The sequence below is a fragment of the Aythya ferina genome, assembly GCF_964211825.1.
Source record: "Aythya ferina genome assembly, chromosome: 14".
Lineage (NCBI taxonomy): Eukaryota > Metazoa > Chordata > Aves > Anseriformes > Anatidae > Aythya > Aythya ferina.
The window spans coordinates 12,917,816-12,940,284 of NC_140312.1; the positions used below are offsets into that span (position 1 = coordinate 12,917,816).

The 22,469-nt window shown below is 50.1% G+C and overlaps 1 protein-coding gene across 3 annotated transcripts in view; it reads left to right on the top strand.

The window, feature by feature from the left end:
• SIL1 (SIL1 nucleotide exchange factor) overlaps positions 1-22,469 on the top strand; it is an 84,830-nt gene that overhangs the window by 15,310 nt on the left and 47,051 nt on the right. For all 3 annotated transcript variants that reach the window (XM_084535458.1, XM_084535459.1, XM_084535457.1), the window contains 2 exons: positions 2,289-2,403; positions 5,135-5,270. In XM_084535458.1, coding sequence (XP_084391584.1) covers positions 2,299-2,403; positions 5,135-5,270 — 241 coding nt within the window. In that variant the 5' untranslated portion in view covers positions 2,289-2,298. The remainder of the gene's footprint in view (positions 1-2,288; positions 2,404-5,134; positions 5,271-22,469) is intronic.

The window sequence follows — 22,469 nt, forward strand, 5'->3', positions numbered from 1 at the left end:
GGCTTTCTTGGACAAAAAAGGGACTGGAAAAAAAAAAAACACCACCCAGCTCCGCGCAAGGGGAACATGGCTGCGGCCGTCCGTGGGTGCTGTGACCCCAAACCCACATCCTCACGCCAGTGCCAGCGCTCCCCGTGCAGCTGGGGTCACGGTTGCTGTTCCTGCTGCCTCACACCCCGCAGGTCGCTTCCCGAGCTGCTGTGTGAGTGCAGCTCTCCGTTCGGGGGGCCTCTCGCGCCGTCTGCGTGCGTCTGCCTCGTAACGAGATGCCAGCCTGCACGGGCGTCTCTCCAGGAGCTTCAAACCCCCGTGCTTCACATGTTAGCTCCTCCTGCCTACCTGGGGCCCAGGCAAACTGCTAATTGTTGTGCAGATGTCATGTTCCAGGCAGGCATGAGGTTGTAGGCTTTAAAGAGGCTGTGCTGTCACTTGCTACCAGCCTCCTCGGTACACGTGAGCTCTATTTTTATGGAGTGCGCGCTTCCTTTCAGCCACTGCTTTGTTGAATTTCTTTTTCTTCTCTTCTCTTTTTGTTTCCAGGCTCGCAGGTAAAGTTTTGGGGATATGTCTATTTTTCGCTATCCCAGTTTTCCCACTTATTTTGGCTAAAAGAGACCAACCTCTCGCCTGTGTAAAAAATGAGTTGTTTCTTCCTGGATGAGTTGCAGGGGACTGTTTGTCTCGGTCAGTCCCAGCGGGAGGTTGGGGCTGGCATTACCCAGAGGGGCTCGCAGACCTGCTGGAGTTTGAGCCCACGGGTGTCCAGCTCAGCAGCCTGGCTGTCAGGCTGTGGCCCTGTGTTTGGCAGTGTCCTGAGAGAGAAGTGGGGACGCTGGCTGCAGGTTGGTTTGGGCCGGGAGCTGTGGCACAGCTGTGTGCAGGTGTCGGTGTCACTGCTGAGCCTCTTCTGCTCGCTCTGATTTTGGGGAGTGGGCAGGAGGTGGGCTCCATGCTCACCATGCCCTGCTGGCAGGACCAGGCTTGCTCCCCTCCGGGCAGCAGTGAAGCGGCGCTGGGCTGGTGAGCCTTGGAGCTGTTGGTGCCGGGGTTGTCAGCTCTGCTGCAGGGCTCTGAGCCCAAGCTTGCTGCCTGGAGATGGAGGATGAGCCTAGGGGCCTGCATGGGGTCTGGCTGAAGAAAACGCTGGTGGATTTGGCAGCAGATATCGTGGCAGTTCCACTTACAGCAGGTTTTCTGTTGTGTGGCAGTAGAAGGTGGTTGCGTGAAGGAAGGACAAAGCCTGCGGTGTGACGGGCCGTCCTGATGGACACCAGGGGAGGAAAGATTTCTGGGGCTCGGCGTGGATGGGAGGAAATTCTTTAAAACCTGGCTAGGAGTAGGAGCAGACTTGATGGAGGGATGAGTAATGAAGGAGTGTTTGAACGGAACTAATCAGTCCCATCTTCTTTCAAAAGACCTCATTTAGTTTAATTTAGCAGCGTGTAAATTTAGAGCCAATCAAAGGAAATACTTCTCCAGCCTGCGTGCTGGCAGGCAGCTCGGCTCCTACCCCGGCGCGAGAAGAAGCCAGCCCAACGCCGCCGGTGGCTGAAAGCCTCGTGCTGGGGGTCAGGGCGAGCGTGGTCACACACGGAGCGGGTGAAGACCCCCCCAGCTCCCTGCTAAGGTGGCTGCTGGCCCCAGGAGCAGGGCTGTGCCTTCCTTTTTTTCCCCCCCTTTGTATTTCCAACTTGTGCTCGGGGGTACCGAGGGCCGCGCCGTGCTCCTCTGCCAGCCGGGCAGGCGGGGGAAGGCTCGTGCTGCAGAGCTGCCGAGGAAATCTTGTTCACCTCTGCAAAATGGTGTTTTCCTCCAGCAAAGCGTTTAGATAAATGCCCGATAGTTTGATGGCTTATGGTTTTGTTTAATTTGAATTAACGCAGCTATTTTTCGTGCTCTCAATGAGGCGCACGCATGGAAAACTGTGGCAGGAGAACAACCGAATTATGTTTTTTCCCCGAAGTTATTATCCATGCAAGCGGCACAAGGATTTTCAACGAGTTGCTGGTCTCTTCACATTTTCTAGGAGATGTATAAGCACCTGCAGGGTCAGTATAGACTACTCTGTCATTACCTGTTATAAACTCCATTAGCGGTAAATTTGGCACCTCTTGCCGTCGTTGTGCCCCCCCGAGGAGACCTGTGAGCTAACACCTAGAGGTGTTCTGCGCCTTGCTGTCTCACACCCCTGAACCTACGCTGTGCTGAAAAATGGTGTATAAAGAATGCCGAAACGTGTGAAATGTTGTACTAAAATATTCTTGGTTTCGTTCTCCTTTGCTTTGCAGGCCGGTGGCGATGTCTCCCTGGGCTGGCCGCCCCCCCGCTGGTGCCAAGGTCAGCCTGCTGGTCTTGCTGCTTTCTGTGGTGTGCTCCCGGACAGGCCGAAGTGAGAGAGCTCCCGTAAGTGTCAGCGCCCTGGCTGCAGGGGGTTGTTCAGGGGCTTGCCTCTCCCGTGGGGTGACAGCCCCCTGGTCCCGCTGTCACCCCACGCGGGATGGTGCCGCAGCTGGTCAGTCCCCTCTTCCCTCCTCAACAGTCAATCTTCAGCACCACAATTTCAGAAGGGCTTCTTTCTGAAGGCTGTTTGCCTCAACCCCAGGAAATCCAGAAAACGCTCAGTCGAGAGGGTTTATAAAGGGAACAATGCGACTCAGGCAGCTCTTGTGTGCTGGGTGGCCCTCTTTCTATTTGGAGCTGTCATACATCCCCCGTGCCAAGATGATGAGGTCTAGTGGCAAGAGGAGGTGGCCTCGATTGTGCTTCTCGCTGTGTCTCTGTTGAGTCACCACAAGTGAGTCAGGTTTAGAGGAGCTCCCTCTCAGGCCCTTGTGTCTCACTTGGATTTTGCTACTTGTGGTGTTATTTGGAAGGGGAGTGCCTCCCTTCTGGCAGCTGGCCCCGGCCTGGCAGGCAGCCTGACCTGGGAGATCAGGTGTCTGGTCAATGCAGTGGGCAGTGCACTCGCAGATCACCTTTCCCTGCACGCCTTCTGCATTGGCTCTGTGGTGGCCACGCCGCTGCAAACAGGCTGCAGGTTGTCTCAGCTGGCCCTGCTGAGGTTTCTCAGCTTGCTGTAGCGGATTTCAGGCTGAAGGAGCAAGGAGAAGTTCTGCCTGTAAGGAAATTTCCATTGATCTTTAGAAAACATCTTTCCCTTCACTGTTTTAATTGTGAAAACAAACCAAAAAATGATTCTGCTTACTGATGCAATTTGTTGCTCTGCGTAAATGAGGAATTGCTTGAGTGTTGGTGCCTTTTGTCACCGCCGGGGAGGTGCTAATGACAGGAGGGTATTGCAGAGCAGCCGTGGGCCAAGCAGCAGCAGTAACAGTGAAATGAGCCAAGTCACATCCTTGCACCCGTCCAGACGCTTAGACCACAGCTCTTCCCTTGAGCAGAGGCTGTAAACATCAGCTATCTCCATTAAGTGTTTCAACAGATACAACAGTTGCAGGCCTGTTGGTAAATTTACAATGGACTGTATCGTGAAGTCCCTCATGGATGATAATATAGCAGCACAAATAAGCTAAGTAATAACTGCCCTCACTCATTTATTTTAGTCCTGTTGAGTTGCGGCTCAGAAAATGTTAACATTGATTTTCATCAGCAGAACCCGGCTTTTTATGTTTATGATTGTTACTGAGCTTTAACCATTTGTCATGATTTTAACAATTTCGAGCCTCTAATGCACTAAGTGGAAGTAGAAGTTAAGCTTTGCTTTTCCAGGGTATTTCTGAAATTTCAATCCCTGTTGACAGACAGAATAAAAACATTGTATAGATTTGTCAACCATCTTAATGTGTTACCCCTGTCACGGCTAATTGTATGTGTTTTGCTCAGGCTGATGTTTCTCCTGCTCAGAAACACTCTCCTAGACTGGATAATAGATATTTATATGCAAAGCATCCAGATTCTGCCAGTAAATATGCACACATTTTTTCCAAGAAGTGGAAGAAGTGAAGGCAGAGCATGGCCTGAAATTTCCAGTTAACCTCTTAATTGACTTCTTTTTTTTCCCCCCGTGGAAACATTCTGAGGATTGATTCATGAAGTGAGCTGCAACTCTTATTCTAATTGCCAACAATTAGGAATCATCTTTCCCTGTAGGCTGTTTTGGGGAAATTATTCAGTGGTGTCGTTCTTGGCAATATCAGCAGCTGATAATGCTCCCTGCAACGGAGATGGAGCTATCTGGATGATTAGCCTGGGCTGCCTTATCTGTTCCTGTGAAAACCAGAATAGCAAAGCCCTGCTTCCCAAACACTTTCCAGCCTGCTATGAGATAGTGTGAGCCTGGTACTTACTATGTGCTCCTAATAATTCTGTCTGTTGAAGTTTTCATTGATTCCCACCACTCCCTAGGGAGGCTTTCCAGTGAGTAGTGAGGTTTCCCTAGGGGCAAGCATCTTTTTTTCCTGCTTTTCATGCCTGTTTCTCCCTTTGTGCAATGCCATGCCACTCGTGCTAACTGTTCTGCACCTCTGCGTTCGCGTGCACCGGCTGCAAGGTGAGTGGTGAGGAGATCGCTGCCTCCTTGTTTCACAGGACCTGTAGGGCATGAAGGAGAGGATGCTCACATTTTTATCATACGGGCAATCGGGTGTGTTTTCCCTGTGTCCTATTTTGGAAATCGCTGAACTATTTCAGCTGAAATCTTCTCCAAGCCTGAAATAAATGCATTTAAAAAGAAGAAAAAAAAAATCAACAACAACAACAAAAACAACGTTTGAGGCGTTCTACTAGTGTGGAAAATTTCAGCTGAAAAAGTTAAAAGTTGGACATATTTTTAGGCAAGGGAAAACAGGGTCTTGGAGTGTTACACAACCCTAGTCACGGTCAGGGCTCCTTGCTCTGACTCTGAGATAGGTGAGGCTCTGCAAAAGCCTGTTTTAAGCCTGCAGCCTGCACTGGAATAGGAAATAAGCTGTGTTGCTTTGTTCAGCACAAATGTCATGCTAGTTATGCATGTTTAACCTTTAATATACTCTAAATCTAAATTTAACCATGTGGAAAGAATCTCGGATGTCAAAAAAAAAAAAATCTGCTGGTGAGGGAAAAATTTTGTATTCTCAGCCGGCACTAAATTACCCAGATGCAATTGCTAATGAGCTGAATCTCTTCTGTCCAAAAGGAATTTGCCCTTACAAAAATAGAAGAGAGCGACATAAAAGATGACAGCGGGAAGGAGCCAATAGCAGATGATGATGCTGATCCCGAAGACCTGGAAGTGTTTTACCCCACGCATCAATGGCAAACTCTCCGTCCAGGTAACGTGCTGCTGCCTAATGACAGTGTCCCTCCGAAACCCCATCCGGCACCGCCGGCAGAAGCCTTGCAGCAAACTAAAAATACCTGTTTGTTCCCATGACAATGTGTTCTTCTGCTGCTGCTCAGACAAAGAGGTACAGACCCAATGACCCAGTACAGAGAGAAGCCGCTGTCACCAAACCCACCAGCAACAGGAGTGGCTGCTAAAGTGCCTTCGGTTCACCAGGGCAGGTCGAGCGGGCTGCCAGTCAAATTGTAGGTGGTGATGTGTCTCTGTCACTAGCTCCAAAGCCCTTTCTCTCTTTGTGTGCTTGTCAGGGGACAGATTTCATAACGTTTATTGGCACGCAATATCTCAGGTCTGCTGTGCTCCACTGTGGATTGATGAAATGCTGCTCAGTGGCAATCTGATTAAGAATTGTCACTGTAACACTACACAGCTTCTTAACAATGGGTTTTCTGTTCCTTAGCTGTATGAAATCCAGCTTTTATCCCTCAAACCTTAACCCATACATCCCACAAAAAAACCTCTTCCCTTATTTTGGGTTGATATCTTTTATTAGACTTGTATGGGACACGTATGGTGAGAAGCCACCAGCTGAGCAAGCTGCTTGACTGCAAAAACACATATTCTGGGCAAGGCTCTGAAGAGGGAGAGGCCTTTTAAACACACACAGATGCGTGTGCACACACATTTCAGTAATTAGGATGATCAGTAAGCCTGCCTTTGTGGTTCTGGACAAGGTGTTTAATCCACTTGTGCTTTGGTGTCCTCGTGTATGCGTGGCTGTAATACCTTTGCACCTCAGAAGAGTGAACTAAGTAGTAATTAATTTTTATAAAGTGCTCTGAATTTCAAAGAGCTCTATCCAGTGCTCGGTGTTATTATCAAAAGAATAAATATGGGATCCATTTGTCTTGAAATTTCTGCCAGATAGAGCAAAATGACTTTTTCAAATGCAAATCTTTCTATAACATAACTGTCTAGCAAAAGGCCCTAAATTTCACAAAGCTGCAGTATACACTTACATTTCATTTTCCTACTATTATGTATGGAAGGCGTGCGGTGTCCCTACTCAGTATGCAGACTGGCAGATCCCCACCACCCTTGCTGGAGCAGAATATGGATATATTTGCAGTTATTATAAATGTCATTGCCGTTTTTGTTCTGAAGTACCTTCTCCATTGTTTGGGTGTTTTGTTCCACTTTATTTCTGTAGCAGTTCCACATTAGGTACGTGCAGTAAGGGACTTATGGAAGTGGGGAGCTTGTCAACATGCACAGGGTGCTGTAAGGGAAGAATTTCAATGACTGCTGTAGGAGGCTTACCTGGGGGCCTGCCTCATTGCCTAGTCGTGGCAGGTCCTCGTTACAGGTGCTCGTGCAGGCTTTGGTTCAAAACATCTGGGAAAAAGGAGTCTTCCCTGGCTTCCCCTCCCGCCGGCCTCTTTTTTGTCTCCTGCAGGTTTCACTGGGGTGAAATCCTGTGTGTGGCTGCGTGACTCGCATAGGTAGCACATGTGTTTGGGTCATTTAACAGGAACACACGTTGGCAGCACAACAGGTCTGGTGGTTCTGCACCTTCACTCGGTTTCTGCTGTCTTTCCTGGCTGACCCAGCTGGGGTGTGCTTGGCACTGGCTGAGGGAAGCTGCACTCAGAAATTTCCTTTCCTCTGCCCGGCTCCCCAGGATGCCCTCCCATCTCCCATTGTCTCTGTGTAGCAGACTCTGCCCATCTCTTCCCGTGGAAGCAAACATCGCTCAGACTTTGGGCCTTCAATTTTAAATAGCAGAAGGGAGCTCCCAGTTACCTTGCCCCTGTTGCACTCCTGTTTCATCTTGTTCCTGTTCTGAGGTTAACCCCTGATTTTTATGCTTGTGTCCAGTCCAGCAATGGTTGCTCACATTTCATGTGTGTTTCCAGTTTTATTCTGCTGTTTTTCCTGTTCCTTGCTGCTAATTGCATCAAACTGCATTTCCACCGAGACTGCAGCAGTGTCATCAACCTGTAACCTGTCAAATCGCTCCACAAAATTCAATTGTTACTGTATGTGTAATGCTGCTTTGTACAGTTGTTCCCCCGCTGCCTCAAATGCGAGCTGGATTTTGATCAAATTCTTCCTGTGCTTTGTGCACGCTTCAAGCTGCTGAAGGAAGCTGGATGCAAACACGGAGAGACAGTTACCCGAAGAGCTCTGCCGCCTGCAATCGGGAAGCGGGGGGATCAGCTGTCTCTTCTGCCAGCCAGCTGGGCAGCTGACGGGCTGTGGAAAGGTTGGTGAGACTTCACAAAGTCCTTTAACGTATTTGTTAGGCATTGCTTCTTTTTCACCTGGCACTAAATAATGCACCAGGCACCGTTGGGTTAGATGGAAAGGATACGTGCCCCTTGCAAAGTCTCCCAGCTCCTCCATGTGTCTTTTAGGTGTCATCGGAGGAAATGATGAAGATATCTGCAGGGCTTTTCTCTCTCTTCTTGGTTTGCGCCTGTAGGAGCTTGCAGGTTACCTGGGTTTTAATGAGTGGGATTGCAGCATCCCCTGAATGGATGTTCCTGCCTCTGATTGCATCATTCCTCATCTCAGTGTCTCCGTCACAGAGACAGATTTTTCTTTTTGAAGTTGTGCTTCCTGTATTATTATTATTTTTTTCCTTTTTAAATGCACTTGTACCAGATGATCGTACCTTTATGAGTCAGAAGCTCTCTGGAGAAACCTAGCTGAAGTGGCCTGCTTTGTTGTTCCTTATGCTGAGCTTTTCCAAGCGCGTGGAGGTGAGTCTGCCAGCACGCAGGAGCACCCTGCTGATTCTCAAGGCACCCTTTGGCTGTGGGAACCAGACTGCTCCTTAGTCTGTGGGGTGGCAGAGATGACAGGGAGCACTGGAGGATGTTCTTGTTGAAGAGGAGGGGAACCTGCGAGGCGGGGACCTGTTGTGGTTATTTGGACGGTCACGATGACAAAACTGTCCTTGAGATTACTGCGCTCACAGCTGTTCTGGTCCCTCTATGTCAAACTGACAGTTTTCTGTGCGCTCCTGCATATAAATGCGTTTAGTCCATGTTTCCAGGTGACCTCAAACCCGCCACACAGCGTCCGAGGGCACATTAATGCTTCATTTCCAAGGCACTACTTATTTCTGTCATTTGGGCACTTGGCTAAACAAAACACAGGGAAACATAGGGTGAGAGCTGTTCCTGCTGATGATTGAAAACCAGCTTGCTCTGATCAGCTAATCACATCACCGACCAGCAGATTTTTTCCACCTGACATAAGCATCAGAAGTTGCTCCTCTGGGAAGGCCTTGCCGTGAAGGTCAGGCAAAAGGATGTGGTGGCAAACTCTGTGGAGAGCGACATTATTTGAGGTCCTAAATGCCAGGAAACTTAGCGTGTGAACATAAGAAGGCCGTGCTGGCTTATAGCAAAGGTTTATGTCAGTCCAGCATCTTGTCTTGGCCGTGGCAAGGGCAGATGCCTGGGGCAGAACATCAGAGCAGTGGATGCGTGTGGTGGTGCTTTCTGCAGCTGCCCCCAGCTCGGGAATTGCAGGGAGCAGGGCTGAGCAATCCTTCTGGGCTGGTTTCAGTGATTTGCTCCTTTTTTTTTTTTTGTTTCTTTCATTGTTCATTATCACTGAGGGTTGTGTTCTTAGCTAGCCCTTTTCTTCTTTGACTTTTTCTCTCCGCTGAGTTTCCGGAGGCCCCTGTAATCCTCTTGCTGCTTTGAAGAAGCAGAAAAAGGCAAGTGTTTAATTAGGAAAGGAAAAGGGGGTTAATCATCACCTCCCTTTGCAGCAACCAGCAAGGCAGGGGGGTCTGGGCTGCAAGCCGGGCTCTGTGCACCTCGGTGGCAGCAGCACTTTCGCATTCCCCAGCACGGCAGGAGCTCGCTGGCAGGTTTCTGAGCTGTCAGTCTAAAGTTGTGAATTAATGCGGCCAGTCTCCAGCTCCAGACGGATCAAATGAGAGCCTCATCTGCTGAAAATATCAAAATATTTGCAGTCCGCTGTGCGTGTTTCCATTTGAGAGCAACCAGCACTGGGCCACGGGAAGGCTTCCTTGGGTCCAGAGCAGCGGGACTGGAGCAGCAGAGCAAAATCCTGTGCTGGTGGCTGAGGTGCTGCAGCGCCGGGTCTGGCAGGGTCAGGCACAAGTCTTGGCACCCGCTCAGCTGCAGCACACGCTCCAGGAGCTGGGCTGGCCCCTTCCTTGGGCTGTGGTTAAACGTGTGACATGCAGAGCTCCGTGCCGATACCTGCGGGTACTCTGTAGCGTTTGCACTGTGCAGTCATTTTCCTAAGTGCCTAATTATATTGCAGTTAAAAAAAAATAAGCAGCCACGACTGCCGCTCTCGATCAAATTGCAAGAGGGAAGTTGATGTGAGCATGCTGCTGTTGCTGCTTCTGTGAAGATGAAACCATCTTAAGTTCAGCAGGGAGCTGATGATACATCACTTAGCATTTAAATATCCATGGCTGCAGCTTCCGAAGGTCCTCGGGCTGCTTTCCCTGTCAGTAGCTATCTTTGCTGTTCCTGTTTGTCCCAGGTCTTCCTGGGTCTCATTTGCTGCACAAACAAGGTTTTGTGCATGTGGAAACACGGCTCTCAAAGACAGCATTCGCACTGGGAGTTAATTTTAGCAGCTCCTTTGAAAGCCCTGCTGTGACGCTGCTGGAAAGAGCGAGACTCGGGCTGGGGAATAACTGGGTCCAGCTTCGTTATCAGGCTTCCTTTCAGGAGATCTCAGCCTCCAAACGAGCCCGCACGGCTGTAAGCTGGGAGAAAAAGGTGACAGCAGGATCAGGGCTGTGCACACAGAGCCACAAGGTGCCCTGCCAGTCCCTGTCGCTCTGCTCCCCATCCGAGGAGCCCCCCCGGTCCCGTGCCAGAGCCGTCCCACAGCCTGCCTGGCTCTGGGGGGGCGTCTCGCCTGTGCCGCTCACTGGGGTGGCCTGACCTGCCTCCTGCTAATTGCTTTGCTGAATTAATGAATCTGTCCCAATCTCCGGCTTCTGGGTGACCCCGACCTGACTCAGGCAGTCGTAGGCAGGTCTCCGAAATATCTGTGTCAGCACTGCCAAGGGGGGGCTGCGAGAGATGTCAGTAAGCCACAAGGGTACGCTTGTTTTTGCAAAGCCTGACGTGTGTGAACCTCATTTATACCAGATGAAATGCTGCTTTTCCAGTTCTCTTTCTTGCTTTCGTTTTTCAACTTGTTACCGCTCTGCAGAAGGGAGAAATCCTGGCTGTGCTGGAGTCACGGCGTGCTCTGGCCAGCAGCAGGGACTGCTGCAGGCTGGTCACAGCCGACAGGAAAGCCCAGGCAGTCCTGAGAGCAATTGCAAATGTTCAGAGCTTGGAGTTCTGGCTGCTGGTAGCTCTCCTGCCTGTCTTTCCATCCATCCTCGTGCTTTTGATATCCGAAAAGGATCTCATGCCTATAAGCCCTGTTTCTCACTGCATGCCTTTGTGCTCCCTCCTCTCAGCTTCCCCATCCTCATGTGCTTTCCTTGACTTCTCACCCTCACGTCCCAGGATGGATGAGCCACTTCAGGCCACCTTCCCTACAAACTCCTGCCTAATTCTTCCTTACACCACAAGGCTTTTCGGACAAAAGTGCCGGGCTGAAGCCTCCCGTGCTGCTTCTGGCTCTGTGGGATGCGCTGGAAGGCGAGAGTGTAAAACAGAGCGAGGGCCCAGCGCTGATTGATGCTCAGATGGCACGTGGAGAGCAGCTTTGTGTGTTCGAGTAGGTACCGTCTGAAGGATGCCCGCTCCTGGACGTGGACATACAGGCTGTAAAAGCAGCTTGCAGCTCCTGGTGAGGTGCCGTCGTGGCCGCAGCTGTGGAGATGCTGGGAGCATCATTGCCTCGGGCCCAGGTAGCAGAAACAGCCGTGAATGTTACTGGGTCCTCGGGCACCAAGCTGGCCCTTGCCAGACACCAGAGGCGCGGAGCCTTTCCCTTTCTCACCGGGAAGTACAAAACCAAGCAGCAGCACTCAGTAGGCCAGCACCTGAACACATTTAATACAAACCAATGAACAAAACAAGAGAAAAAAAAACACTGCAAGAACCTCCCACAAAAGACAACGAAGGGTGCAGGTGGAGCAGTGGAGTTCTGGTTCCCTTTTTCCTGCTCGGTGCTGCGGGAGGAGCAGGTTGGTGCCGCACACCGGGGGCTCCGTCCTGGCTGCGGGGTCGTTCCCTCGTGTTTCTTGTCTGCTTCTCTGTGACCTGGGAGGTTTTGCAGCCCATGCTCTTGCCAGCATGTCTGTGACGGTGTCAGCTTCAGAGAAGTGAACTGGGAGCCAGTTGTTTTTTTTTCCCCAAACCCAGATAAAAGTTTGCTAGCTCCTCTAACACACAGCCTGTACTTTTTTTTCAATTACGTCCAGCATTTGAACTCTGTACTGCTGCGTTCTCACATGAGACAAGCTGGTGACTCCTGCTGGCTGCTGGTAGGACTCCGTGCCCCCCGCAGCGTGTCAGTGGTTGGCTTGAAGCAGTTGTAAGCCAGGTGATGGAGGGGCTGCAGATTCAAGGGCTTTTTTTTTTTTTTGTGCAGCAATAGGAGGTTAGGCTGCATTTTCTCAAAATATTTTCAGAGTGAGCTTTAATGATGATGCTCTGGCTGGTGTTACAGAGTAAATGTAGCATTAGCTCCGAGAGTAAGCATGCCAGCTGTATTGCAGTGGGTGTAAGCAGTGGGAATCATTCACATAGTTAAATTTACATTGTTTGGAAGGGAGAAAATGCTTTGAAAGGAGAGATGGTTTCCCAGACAGGGGAGATCTCATTCCTCTCTTTTATCTTTTTTTAGCCAAGCCGGGGATGATTTGAGTTACTGAGAGATGCTTCAGTGTGTGCTGGGCGATGAGAAATATCTTGCCATGGTTTTTATGTGCGAGCATGCTGTATTTTCTGTAATAATGTTAATAACCTTGGTGTGACTGTTTAGAAGGATGAACCTCGTTAAAGAAGAGGTATTTAATAACAGGCCTATTTTTATCTCTGTCTTTATCTAACAGTCTGTGTATTTATTTCAAGCTTGTAACAGTGCTTTGGAAGAAAAATGTTTTCCCTCTTGGAAAACATTTTGGGAACGCATCCAGCCTCGGTAATCTTGAATTGCCCGTCTGAGCACCTTCCTTCTCCCGTGGCCAGAGTGATTGGTTCGGAACCCTTCGTACGAGGCGCAGATGTGGCCGTACCCTCAGTGTGTGCTGTTGGTCCCAGTTGTGTTTGTCGAGTTCACAGCGTTGTCTTTTTCATAATTAGGGAGAAAATATTTTTCCCATGGTCCTGCTCTGGCTGTTCCTTCCTGGATGTGCCCGAGGACTCTGCTTCCTAGAATTTCTAGGAAACCGACTGTAGGTGGGTGAGCACAGAGATATTTTCTGGGCACTCGGCACACGGTGAAATGGCTCCTGTGAGGAACATTTCATCCTGGTCCTTCACAGTTCATGGCTGCAATCAGTGCTCATGCTCAGATGAGGCTGCAACTATTCTTTTTAATTTTTCCATACTTTTATTTATGGGGTCACAGTATGAACAGATTCTCTTTTTCCACAAACCCTTTTCAGAGCCAGGTGCTCTGCCTCCTCCGTTCTGGCTTAAAAGCACCTTGCTCTTCTGAGGAAAAGTCTAGGTATCCATCATGCTGTCCTGATTTGGCAGAGTATTTTCTTTGCTCTCTGCCCTCCCTTCATTTTAGAAGCTGCAAGGAATTTGTCTGAGATGTAAATTAAAGCAGCTATTTGATGTTTCGTGAAGTCTCGAAGCTTGTTTTGCATTTGTTCTTCCTTGAGCGCACACCAAAACAAATGTCGCTGCCTTACTGAAACAGCTTCCTTTAGCATCTCAAGGCAAATTCAGAGTTAAGCAATAGCTATCTGTTTTTTTCCAGCTCTGCTCTACCAGCATAAGCTTGGGAAAGAAGCTTATAATCTCCCCGGGTCTGTCTTGACATTTTGTAGAGCTAACTCCAGTTGATTGGAAGAACCTCACAGAACTGTATTCAAGTTTAATTTTTTATTAAATATTTACATCTTGGAAGGAGTAAGCATGGTGGCGTTGGAAATTCTAATTAGAGGTAACATTTCCGATTCAAACTCTCGCTCTTCAGCTCAGAGATTCTTTTTTTCTCTCCTGATTTTCTCCCTACTCCTTCAGACTGCAGGAAGTTTCGCTTGGGTCATTCGCTTGCACCAGGATGTTATCTGAATACGGAATTAATGTATGCAGTCTGTCACTTGGTATTTCTTCTCTTCTTCTGCTGGAGATCTCCCAGGGTTGTAAAGACCTTGCAAGCAGCAATGGCAATAACAGGAATGTGCCTATGATCCCACAAAGTAAAAGCAAAAACATCAAGCTGCATGTCTCTGCCATCACTGCAGGGTGTGAATAAATAGATCTAACCAACAATTTACATTTTAACCCCAGACCAGGTTTTATTTTTAGCATTTGTCTTGCAGCCAAGGTGAAACCTTTCTGCTTCTGTCTGGTGGTGTTTCCGAAAGCACCTTTAAAGTTATCTTCAAGACCGTTTGTAAGATGCATTTACCTTTTTGATATAATCTGCTTTCTTTTTTATTTGAAATGAAGCTCACCTGTTCTTCATCTGTTGTACTACGGGGTTGAACACAGACCAACAGCGTGCCCTTGGGGCAGAGGTGGCAGCAGGCTCCTGGGCTGCATGAGGACAGCACTGGCAGCAGAGCGAGGGAAAGGAGCCTGCAGCGCCCCGCCACAGGAGAAGAGGTTATGGGAACAAAATGAAACAGAAGGAATTCTTTGAAATGTAGAAACATCTGTTGTAGTGGGGAGTGATGGAAAGCTGGAGCAGCTTGTCAAGAGAGGTGGTGGGATCCCCGTCCTTGGAGATGCCTCAAAGCCAGCTGGGCGCAGTCCTGGACATGTGAGGTGGCCCTGCTCAGGGCTTGGGCTGGATGGTCTCCCAAGGGGCCTTGTGGGACTCTGTAGGATGGTTCCTTTCCCAAGACAAGATCTCTTCTGGGCTCCCTGTGAGCTGCAAGACCTGGTGGTGATGCTGCCAACATCAGCTGAAACCCAAACGAAGCAAACATGGGAAGAGTTGCTGCAGACCCCACTGAAGAGAGGCGACAAAGCGGTGACTGGGACCGGCTGCTGGGGAGATGTGGGGCCGAGCGGGGCTGGAGCCTGAGGCCAGAGCCAAGGCAACCTTGGGGACCAGAGCCTGGAAGATGAGGCGAGAAGCTTTGCACTGTTCTCATCCTGTTTTATCACCTCTCCACCTACTTTGATCTCCTCAGGTGCTCTTTTCCAAAACTTTGGCTTCCTTTCCAGAATGGAAAGGACCCGTCCTACAAGAGGAGCAGAGCGAGGCTGCAGCCAGAGGAGAGCTGGTACCTTTGCCTTGCTGCCTGCAGGCGAGTCTGGGTTTGCTGGCACGGAGAAGAGAAGGAAAAGCCGAGGCTCGTCCAACTCAAGCTGTGTTGGTGAGAGGTGTTAATGCAGCCGCTCTGCAGGGAGCGAGTGTGTACGCTCCCCTTCATTTCCGACAACAAAGGCCCTCGGGTTAGGTCAAACCACCTACACTGCCTGTTTTCTCTGTTCACTCTCATCTATACTCAATAAAAAAACACACCACAAACCATTTTCCTTTTTCTTCAAGTGGACTAGAGGTGGTTCACGTGATTTCTTTCGTCTCCTCCGCAGTGCAGATGGTGCAGGCAGGGTGGGACGGCAGCATCTTTGCCAAGCGCCCATACGCAGCCCGAGGCACTGCCCGTGTACAGCCTGAGTGTGGAGGTGAATTGCTTTCAGACTTCAGAATACCCTGCAGACAGGTAAAACACGACATGCCGTGAAGACCACGCTTGAGGAAGGTTGTGCCCAAGGTCTGAAAGTGAAATGCGGGGCCCTTGAGGCGCATGTCACAGGGAGCAGAGCTGGGCTCCTCTGCTTCGCTCCAGTCCATGGAGGAGGGACCAAAGGATGCTGCTGCTGCTTCGGTGAGCCCTGTGGAGCCAGCACACGAGGAGATGGTCTGTACTTGCCTGTGCCTCGCCTGGGCAGTGCTGCTTTAATCACTCATCCCTCCACACGCTGCTAAAGCTCCATATGGAGTGGAGATGTGTGTACCTGGGGGGGTAGGCTAACCCCAACCGTTCGCTTGTCAGGTGTCAGGCAGGATTTGCAACACTGGCAGCTGGGGAGAAAAGCTGTTATTAAGTGTAACATAGCACCTTGGATACAGCAAGCATGGGGAGACAATAAATACAGACTTCCATAATGTCATTTGATAGTGTCACTCTTCAGAATATATTAAGACTTAGTTGCAGCAGTGCCTACGGTTTCCAGTTGAATCAGTAAATTCTGTTCGTTAGCACTTGTTTTGACCCAGTTTGTTTAAAGAAAGAGGAAATATCAGAGGCAGAGGGGCTCCTCAGTCACTTTCTTTGCCAGCTGGTTGGCTGTTGGTTTTTTGTTGTGTAAATCCAGCAGTTGTTAGGTTTGCTGCTCACACCCCAGTCAGACAGAGCTTGTCTGGGAGCGAAGTGTTGCGGAGATGGGAGCCCTGGGGAGCGCAGGCACCAAAACCTCTCTTAATTACTGCAGCTTCCCGTGGGGACTGCACCGAAACAGGAAGAGGGGAGCTGAAATGAGAAGGGATGTGACTTACCTCAGAGCAAGCTCGATGCCTTTTCATCCCATCCTGGTCTCATTTCAGCTTGTAAACAGAGCCCTGGACAGCTTTAGGATGGCTGGGGGTGCAGAAGAGTTCAGAGGAACTTCCTGAACTACAAAAAGGTACTTGCTAAAGCTGCAGGCTCAAAGAATCGTTCGCTGTCACTTCGCTGCGGGTGTTGCCACTCGTTTGCTGCTGGGAAGAGATTGTGTTGTTGGTTCTGAGAAAGGCACGGGTGTTTGTCAAGTGCTGCTTAGTCTACAGGTGAAATCCCGCCTGTTTCTCCGAATTTCTCATGCACACAAATGGCAGAGCTCTGCGTTTGCGGACCTTTACCCCCATACTCAGCATTTACTTGTCCAGGATGGAGGAAAATGAGTTCAAGCCCAACCTTGCAACAATTTATTGTGTTCTTGCATTTAAGGGCAAAATTTAAGTTGCCAAAAGCAGATGTTTGCTTGCTCCTTTTTTAGCTCTCCAAGTACTTTCTGCGTGCTTGATTGATGGACGTCCCTGTTACGTTAATAGCTGGGCTTTGCAGAAAGCTGTTATTACCAGGAGAATTTGGTGTGGGTTTCAGTTTTTCTTCTTGCATTGAAAATCCATTATTAATGTCTTTTTAAGAAAAAGGGCTTCAATTCAGGCATTTTGCTTTGATTTCTCAGGCTCTTTCGCAACTGTCTTCTCTTAGGCACTTTTAAAAAAATCAATGTTACAAGTGTTCTTTATATTTTGCTGCGTGGTTGAGGGGTTCTGCTTCTTGCTATTGATTTCTAATTGCATTGCAGGACATTTGGGTGCGCACAAATTGCCATGTGACAGATTACTTTATATGTATCTTCCCAGTCATCGAGTTGGCTTTTTGCATGTTTCGTCTTGCAGGACGCTGCCGAGCCTCGAGCTAGCTGGGGAGCTTTATCTCCTCGTAGCCCCTGGGTGTTGGGGCTCCTGAGCCCCGAATGGGCCCACGTGCAGTGTTCTGGTGGGGTTTGGTGTGCGTCTGTGCTGGGCACGGAGGTGTCTTTGTGTCTCCTGTCCTGTGTTGTCACCGCAGGTTTGTTTGTGGTGGCTTCTTGGACAGCCTCGTGTCCTGTATCATAGGAACATAACGGGATGCCACGCTCCTCTTTGGGGTGCTCATTACACATCTCCAGCTCTGGCTCAGGGCTGGTGCCAACCCAACCAGTCCCCTTTGGGTCAGCTCTGCTAACAGCCCTCGGCGTTTCAGAGGGGCAAAGAATGGCACGAGTTTGCACATCCACATCCTCCTGCTGTGCTGAGCAGCCCCACTCCGGTTCCCCAGGCAGCTGTGGACGTGTTTGCTGCTCGCCCTGTGTGCAAGAAGGACGTCTCCAGCCCTCGGGGTGTTAGCAGCACAGGCTCCACATCTGCCCGGTGGTTTGGCCACAAGATGGGAGCGGTGTGGGTATACAGCAAATTGCTGCCAGAGGGATTAGGGTGTTCGCCCATCGAGCTTATCTTCAGCAAGTTTCAAGTCCTGCTCTTCACTGAGACTGCTCTTAGCTTCTAAGGAGTTTGCTGTAATTCATCCATCCGTGCTGGGAACCAGAGCAAAAAGGTGTCTCTGGAGGAGCATCGCGGGCTGCTGGTGGCTTGAGCCCGCGCTCAGAAGACGCTGCCAGCCCGAGCCCTGCCTGCTGACGGCGCTGCTGGAGCCGGCAGCCGAGAGGGGACGGCGTGCACGACGACGGGCAGGCTTCGACCTTGCCGCTGGAACTTAGTTAGCAATTCTGTTGATGTTCTGGAAACGAAAATATAATTCAGGCCACCTTCTCCTCCAAGCTGACCCTGAGAATCTGCGAGGAGAAGAACTGCTGAATAATTAGGGTCCTTATTTATTTTTTTTCCCCTCTTTTTGCCAGAGTTACTGCTCAGTGTTGAACTGCGCCGTAAAGTGTCATTAGTTTCCTTGAACTTATTGGTCCAAGTGTACTTTGCATTAATATAATTACGTAAATTGCAGTCTCATTAATCACAGCACACTCTGCAGCATATCACTGTCTCGCCTTATTTTGCAGATGCTCTGGCTGGTGGGAACCTCTGTAACCCCAGCCAGAGGGTAACGACAGTGGCTGTAATGCTTTCCCTTGCCTTTAACTCGTGCTTTCAGCTTCCCTGCTCTTACCCCTAAGACCCTGAAGTGTCTGCCAGCTCTGCCGTGGCCGTGGAGGAGGACAGCTGGGGAGAGGTAGGTTCCTTGCCAGGGACTTTTTGCCGTGCCGTGTCCCTGCCTGCTGCCACGTCCTCCTGGGACTGTCACACCAGAGGCCAGGCTCTTGTGAAGCTCCCGGCGTTGTGATCAGTTCCCAGAGCCTGGGCTCTCGCTCGGGGGAGCGCTTCAGGGCCATTTGATGCTGCTGCAGCTCTGTCTCCGTGGCAGAGCTCTCAGCCTTCCTGGCAATGTAAATTCTCCTGGCTGCATGCTAAAATTACACTGAGTTATTGATTTATCTTTGAGAGGATTTCCTTCCCAAGGGACGTTTCTGGCCATCGTAATGATTTAGCTCTTCTGCGAGTGCAGAATTTGTAGCAGAGCAGAGCTGTCCTCCTGCCTGTCAGCCCGCAGCCCCAGATCGTGCTCCTGCAAAGAGGGCGGTTTGCATTTGGGGAGCTGCAGCTCCTGCCCTGGTGTTTGTGCCATGGCACCAACGTTATTATCTGGGACTCGGTACAAATGCAGCTCTGAGGCTGGCACGTGGATAGCACAAACCATGCCAGCATTAATGCACCCAGGCTTGTAGGAACACATGAATTCTTTTAAAAAGCTCCGGTTTGGTGCTGTGCAGCTGGAGGATAAGCCCCCCTGGATGTCAAGGGGGGCTTGCAGGGGATGGTGTCCCTCAGGGAGGGAGGAGCGGGGTGGGAGCAGCCTTGCTGGGACAAAGGGAGCGTGTGCCAGGGGCGGCGTGCTGGAATGTATTAAGGCACTTGCAGTTTGTAGCACTTGAATGACTCTACCGTGACAGATGCCAAAGATATTAGCAGGGGTATGATGGGAACAGGATCGTGCAAATGAGCTTTTTTTTTTCCTCTGAAGATGCAGGTTACAGCCTCTGTCCTTTGCTTTCTGCTGACTCACCCAAGGAGCATCACTTAAAAGCAGCCCAGGCAATTTCCATTTCAGCCTCCTGCTGGAGCAGCTGAAGAGGCAAAGCCAATTCTCTGCCTCCACCAGCAGTCTTCTCAGCGTAGCCCTGAAATCACAGTCTGCTGGTAATCCATGGTTAAACTGGTGAGCACCATCAGCAGGCCCTTCAGGAACTGGGGCAAATGTTTTACCTAACCTATATGGAAAGGAAAGGACGAGACTGATGTCCTGGCTGTGTAAAGCAGCTCCCCGTAGGTTCCCATACCCAATCCTGCGGTGGGTTTGGACCCGATCTCTGCTGCAGCGGGTGCACAGCACCCTGAGCAAAGTGCAAGGCTTTTTTTTTTTTAAAAAGAAAAAAGAAAAAAGAGAAAAGAAAAAAAGAAAAAAAATAAAGAGAGAAGCATCCTCCATCCCCTCATTGAGGCCCAGGGAGAATGTCAATTTATTTTGCTACGAACCAGGGGCGGCACAACTACTTTCTTCCTCCGTGATCTGTCTGTGAGATAAAACAAGTCCTTAGCGCCTCTCTTAAATACTGCAGTGTTGACAAGTTCTCTTGACAAAAATTAGGCTAATGTCCCTTACGACTGCATTAGCTATAGAAATGAGGCTTTAAATTGAAGCTTAGGAAGGCACTATACCAACCCGCTCTCCAAGGCATCTCCTTATCCCAGCTTTTATTATTCAAATTCATTCTCACTACAGCTTGGCAGCAGAGCTGGCAGACGGTGCCTTCGGTGCGCTCTGCTCGTCTCGCAGCCGTGCCTTTCGGATCAGGCACCTTGCAGCGTGTAACCGGGGAAATATTGTCCAACTGCCTGCGGCCCTGCACTCTCCTGGCTCTGGTGGATGCTGTAGGCTGGGGGAATTTGGGTGTTGGGATGGAACGGGGCTGCTGTGGAGCAGGCGAGTGCCGGGCCAGCTGACACGCGTCTCGCGGCCAGGCAGTCCGAGTCAACACGCCGCGTGCTCTGCCAGCAGCACAGCGTGTCCTGAAACGCTTCCAGGGATGGCTGGAGCTGTGAGGGAGGTTGTTTTTCCTCTGTGGTACGTGTCTGCCTCTTCCATTTCAGCCTTGATTGCTTTACGTATGCAGAAGGTGGGGAGAGGAACGGAGACCACTGAGAGCCACTCGTGAAGAACCCCTGCTGAAGCTTCCTAGCCTTCCTCTCGAAAACAGGCTTGTTTCTTTCTTTCTTTATTTTTTTATTGCCCCTTTCTCCTCCTGTTGCACAATCCTAGGGTTCAGCTTCTCATTTCCAGCCATGGATTCAGCGTGACCAAGCTTAGGACCCCTGCTTCTCGCACCGGCGTTGGTCCTGCCAGCTTATCCCTCCCGAGAGAGCAGTTGTCCTTGTCATGCCTCTGCATCGCTGGGTTCCTTGAGGGCAATTTTCTCTGCCCTTGTGTTCATCTGTGGTGGTCATATCAGTGCTCATTGGAGAGAGAGAGAGAGAGGCTCTTTGAGGGTGATTTTTCTTCTCCAAGACAGATGTTGAAGCCAGCTGTGGTGGATTTTTTGGGAGGTGCAAATCTCTTTCACAGGAAAGAAGCCAGAGCTGCCTAGCTCAGGAAGAGTATCTAACTATTAGATTACTAAAATTAGGCAGGATAAATATCATCCCCTGTTCCTTCTGTTAGATTCTCAATTCTCCTGGTCATCCTCATTTTTCTTTTCTGCCTACATTCTGCATTGATCTTCCCGGAATGTAGATAAGCATGCAGCATCCCAGACGGGCTTTCAAGTGTAACAAATACACCTGTGGGATGACAATTATTTCACAGGTTGCGGTGACATTATGAAGTAGTTTAGGCTTAGGAATAAATAACTTGGTGAGCTGGTGAGGGATTACAACTGGCTTTTGCAAATTGTGGTTGTTTGATGCCGACGTGGTGAGGCAGAGGTCAGCCCCGCGTCCGTGCAGCCCAGCCGTTTGGTGGCTGAAACGATCCGAGCGTGGCTGCACACCTCCCATCTCCGCTTTTCTTCTGCTGCCTGGACCTTTGGGGGATTAAACTCTCCCGACTGCCAGCATTCACAGAATCGAGCCCAATATGAGAGCAGAAAATAAATTAAGTGCTTCGTATGGAATCACAGAACACATGCATCACGCTGTAACCGAGGCTGTGTGGTAGTGCATAAGAAACGACTGGCTCGAAGCTGGAGCTAAAGTTTTGCTTGTAAAGTCAAAACACGGTTCTGCCAGTTTTACAAAAGGGCACCTCTTCCTCCTTCCTCTGTGTTACTATTTTTCTTTTCCTGGTGCTTTTCCTGCTGCTGTAGTGCAAGGGAGAGAGAAGCCTCTGCAGAGGGAGGTGGAAGGGCAGAAGCACTTGTTGCGGGGAGCTCTGTGCCAGCTGAAGCTTTTCTCTACTGGCGGCAGCAGATACATCAACAGCTGCTACAGGAGGGCCTCCCATCAGAGAGGCTCCATATGTCCTCTCGGAGCCCTCCCATCGCTCCTTCCCGAAGACTTTTCCTCGCTAGCATCTGCCTCTGCTCCCATTGTTCACTCTCAGCATCCCAAAAAGCAGCGGATGCCTTGCAGGAGACGCATTCTCTGCCCTGTGCCTGACCACCATCTCTCTTGTCCTCTGTGGTTCCTCCTGCCCCAGGATGTTGGAGTTTTGATGGCTTTCCAGGCTGGCAGCTCGCTTGGCTCTTGTTTTGCTCTCCTGGAGGCCAAGCCAAGCCAAGGCAGCAGGTGGGTTTGGCAGGAGCTGGAGCCCGGCGCTCGCAGGGCGCAGCGAGTTTGAATAACCCAGCTCCTGGTGCTCGCCGGTAATTGAGAGAGCACAAATAGTGGTGCAGTGGGAGAGAGCTGGCTCGGCTCAAATTGGCAGCCGTAAGCAGCGGTCCAGCTGAGTGTCCAAATTTAACTGATGCTTTCGCACGTCTAACCAAGTATTACTTCTTGGAGGGCGCCTTCCTCGCAAGGCTTTGTTCTCCTTTAGCTGCAGGTCGAGTCACGGAAGGAGGGATTGGATGCTGAAGACATTTGAAAAAGATTTTCATTATATATGCTGAGGGAAACAAATCACAAAGACCTCCCTGCACTAGAACAAAAGAGGAGCTTTAAATCCTTTTCCAGATAAACAAGCGTTTGAGCTGTAGGCCTGACGGATGGTGTTTAGAGGCCTCATCATTACTGCAGCAGGCAAGCTGTTGCCATTAAAATCGTATGATGCAAGAAAGATAAAGTTCTCCAGGAGCTTGCCGGGGGCACTCGTCTCTCTGTAATCCTGGTTTCACAGCACCCTGAGTGCTCTGAGAGCCCCACGGCATCAGCCACTGGAAGGCAGTGTCCCAGTAAGGACCAGTAAGTAGCTTCCACCTCACCAAATGAGAAATGAATGGGGAGCGGCCTGTTCCTCGTGTACTGTTTATGGTCTAAATCCAGCCCAAAA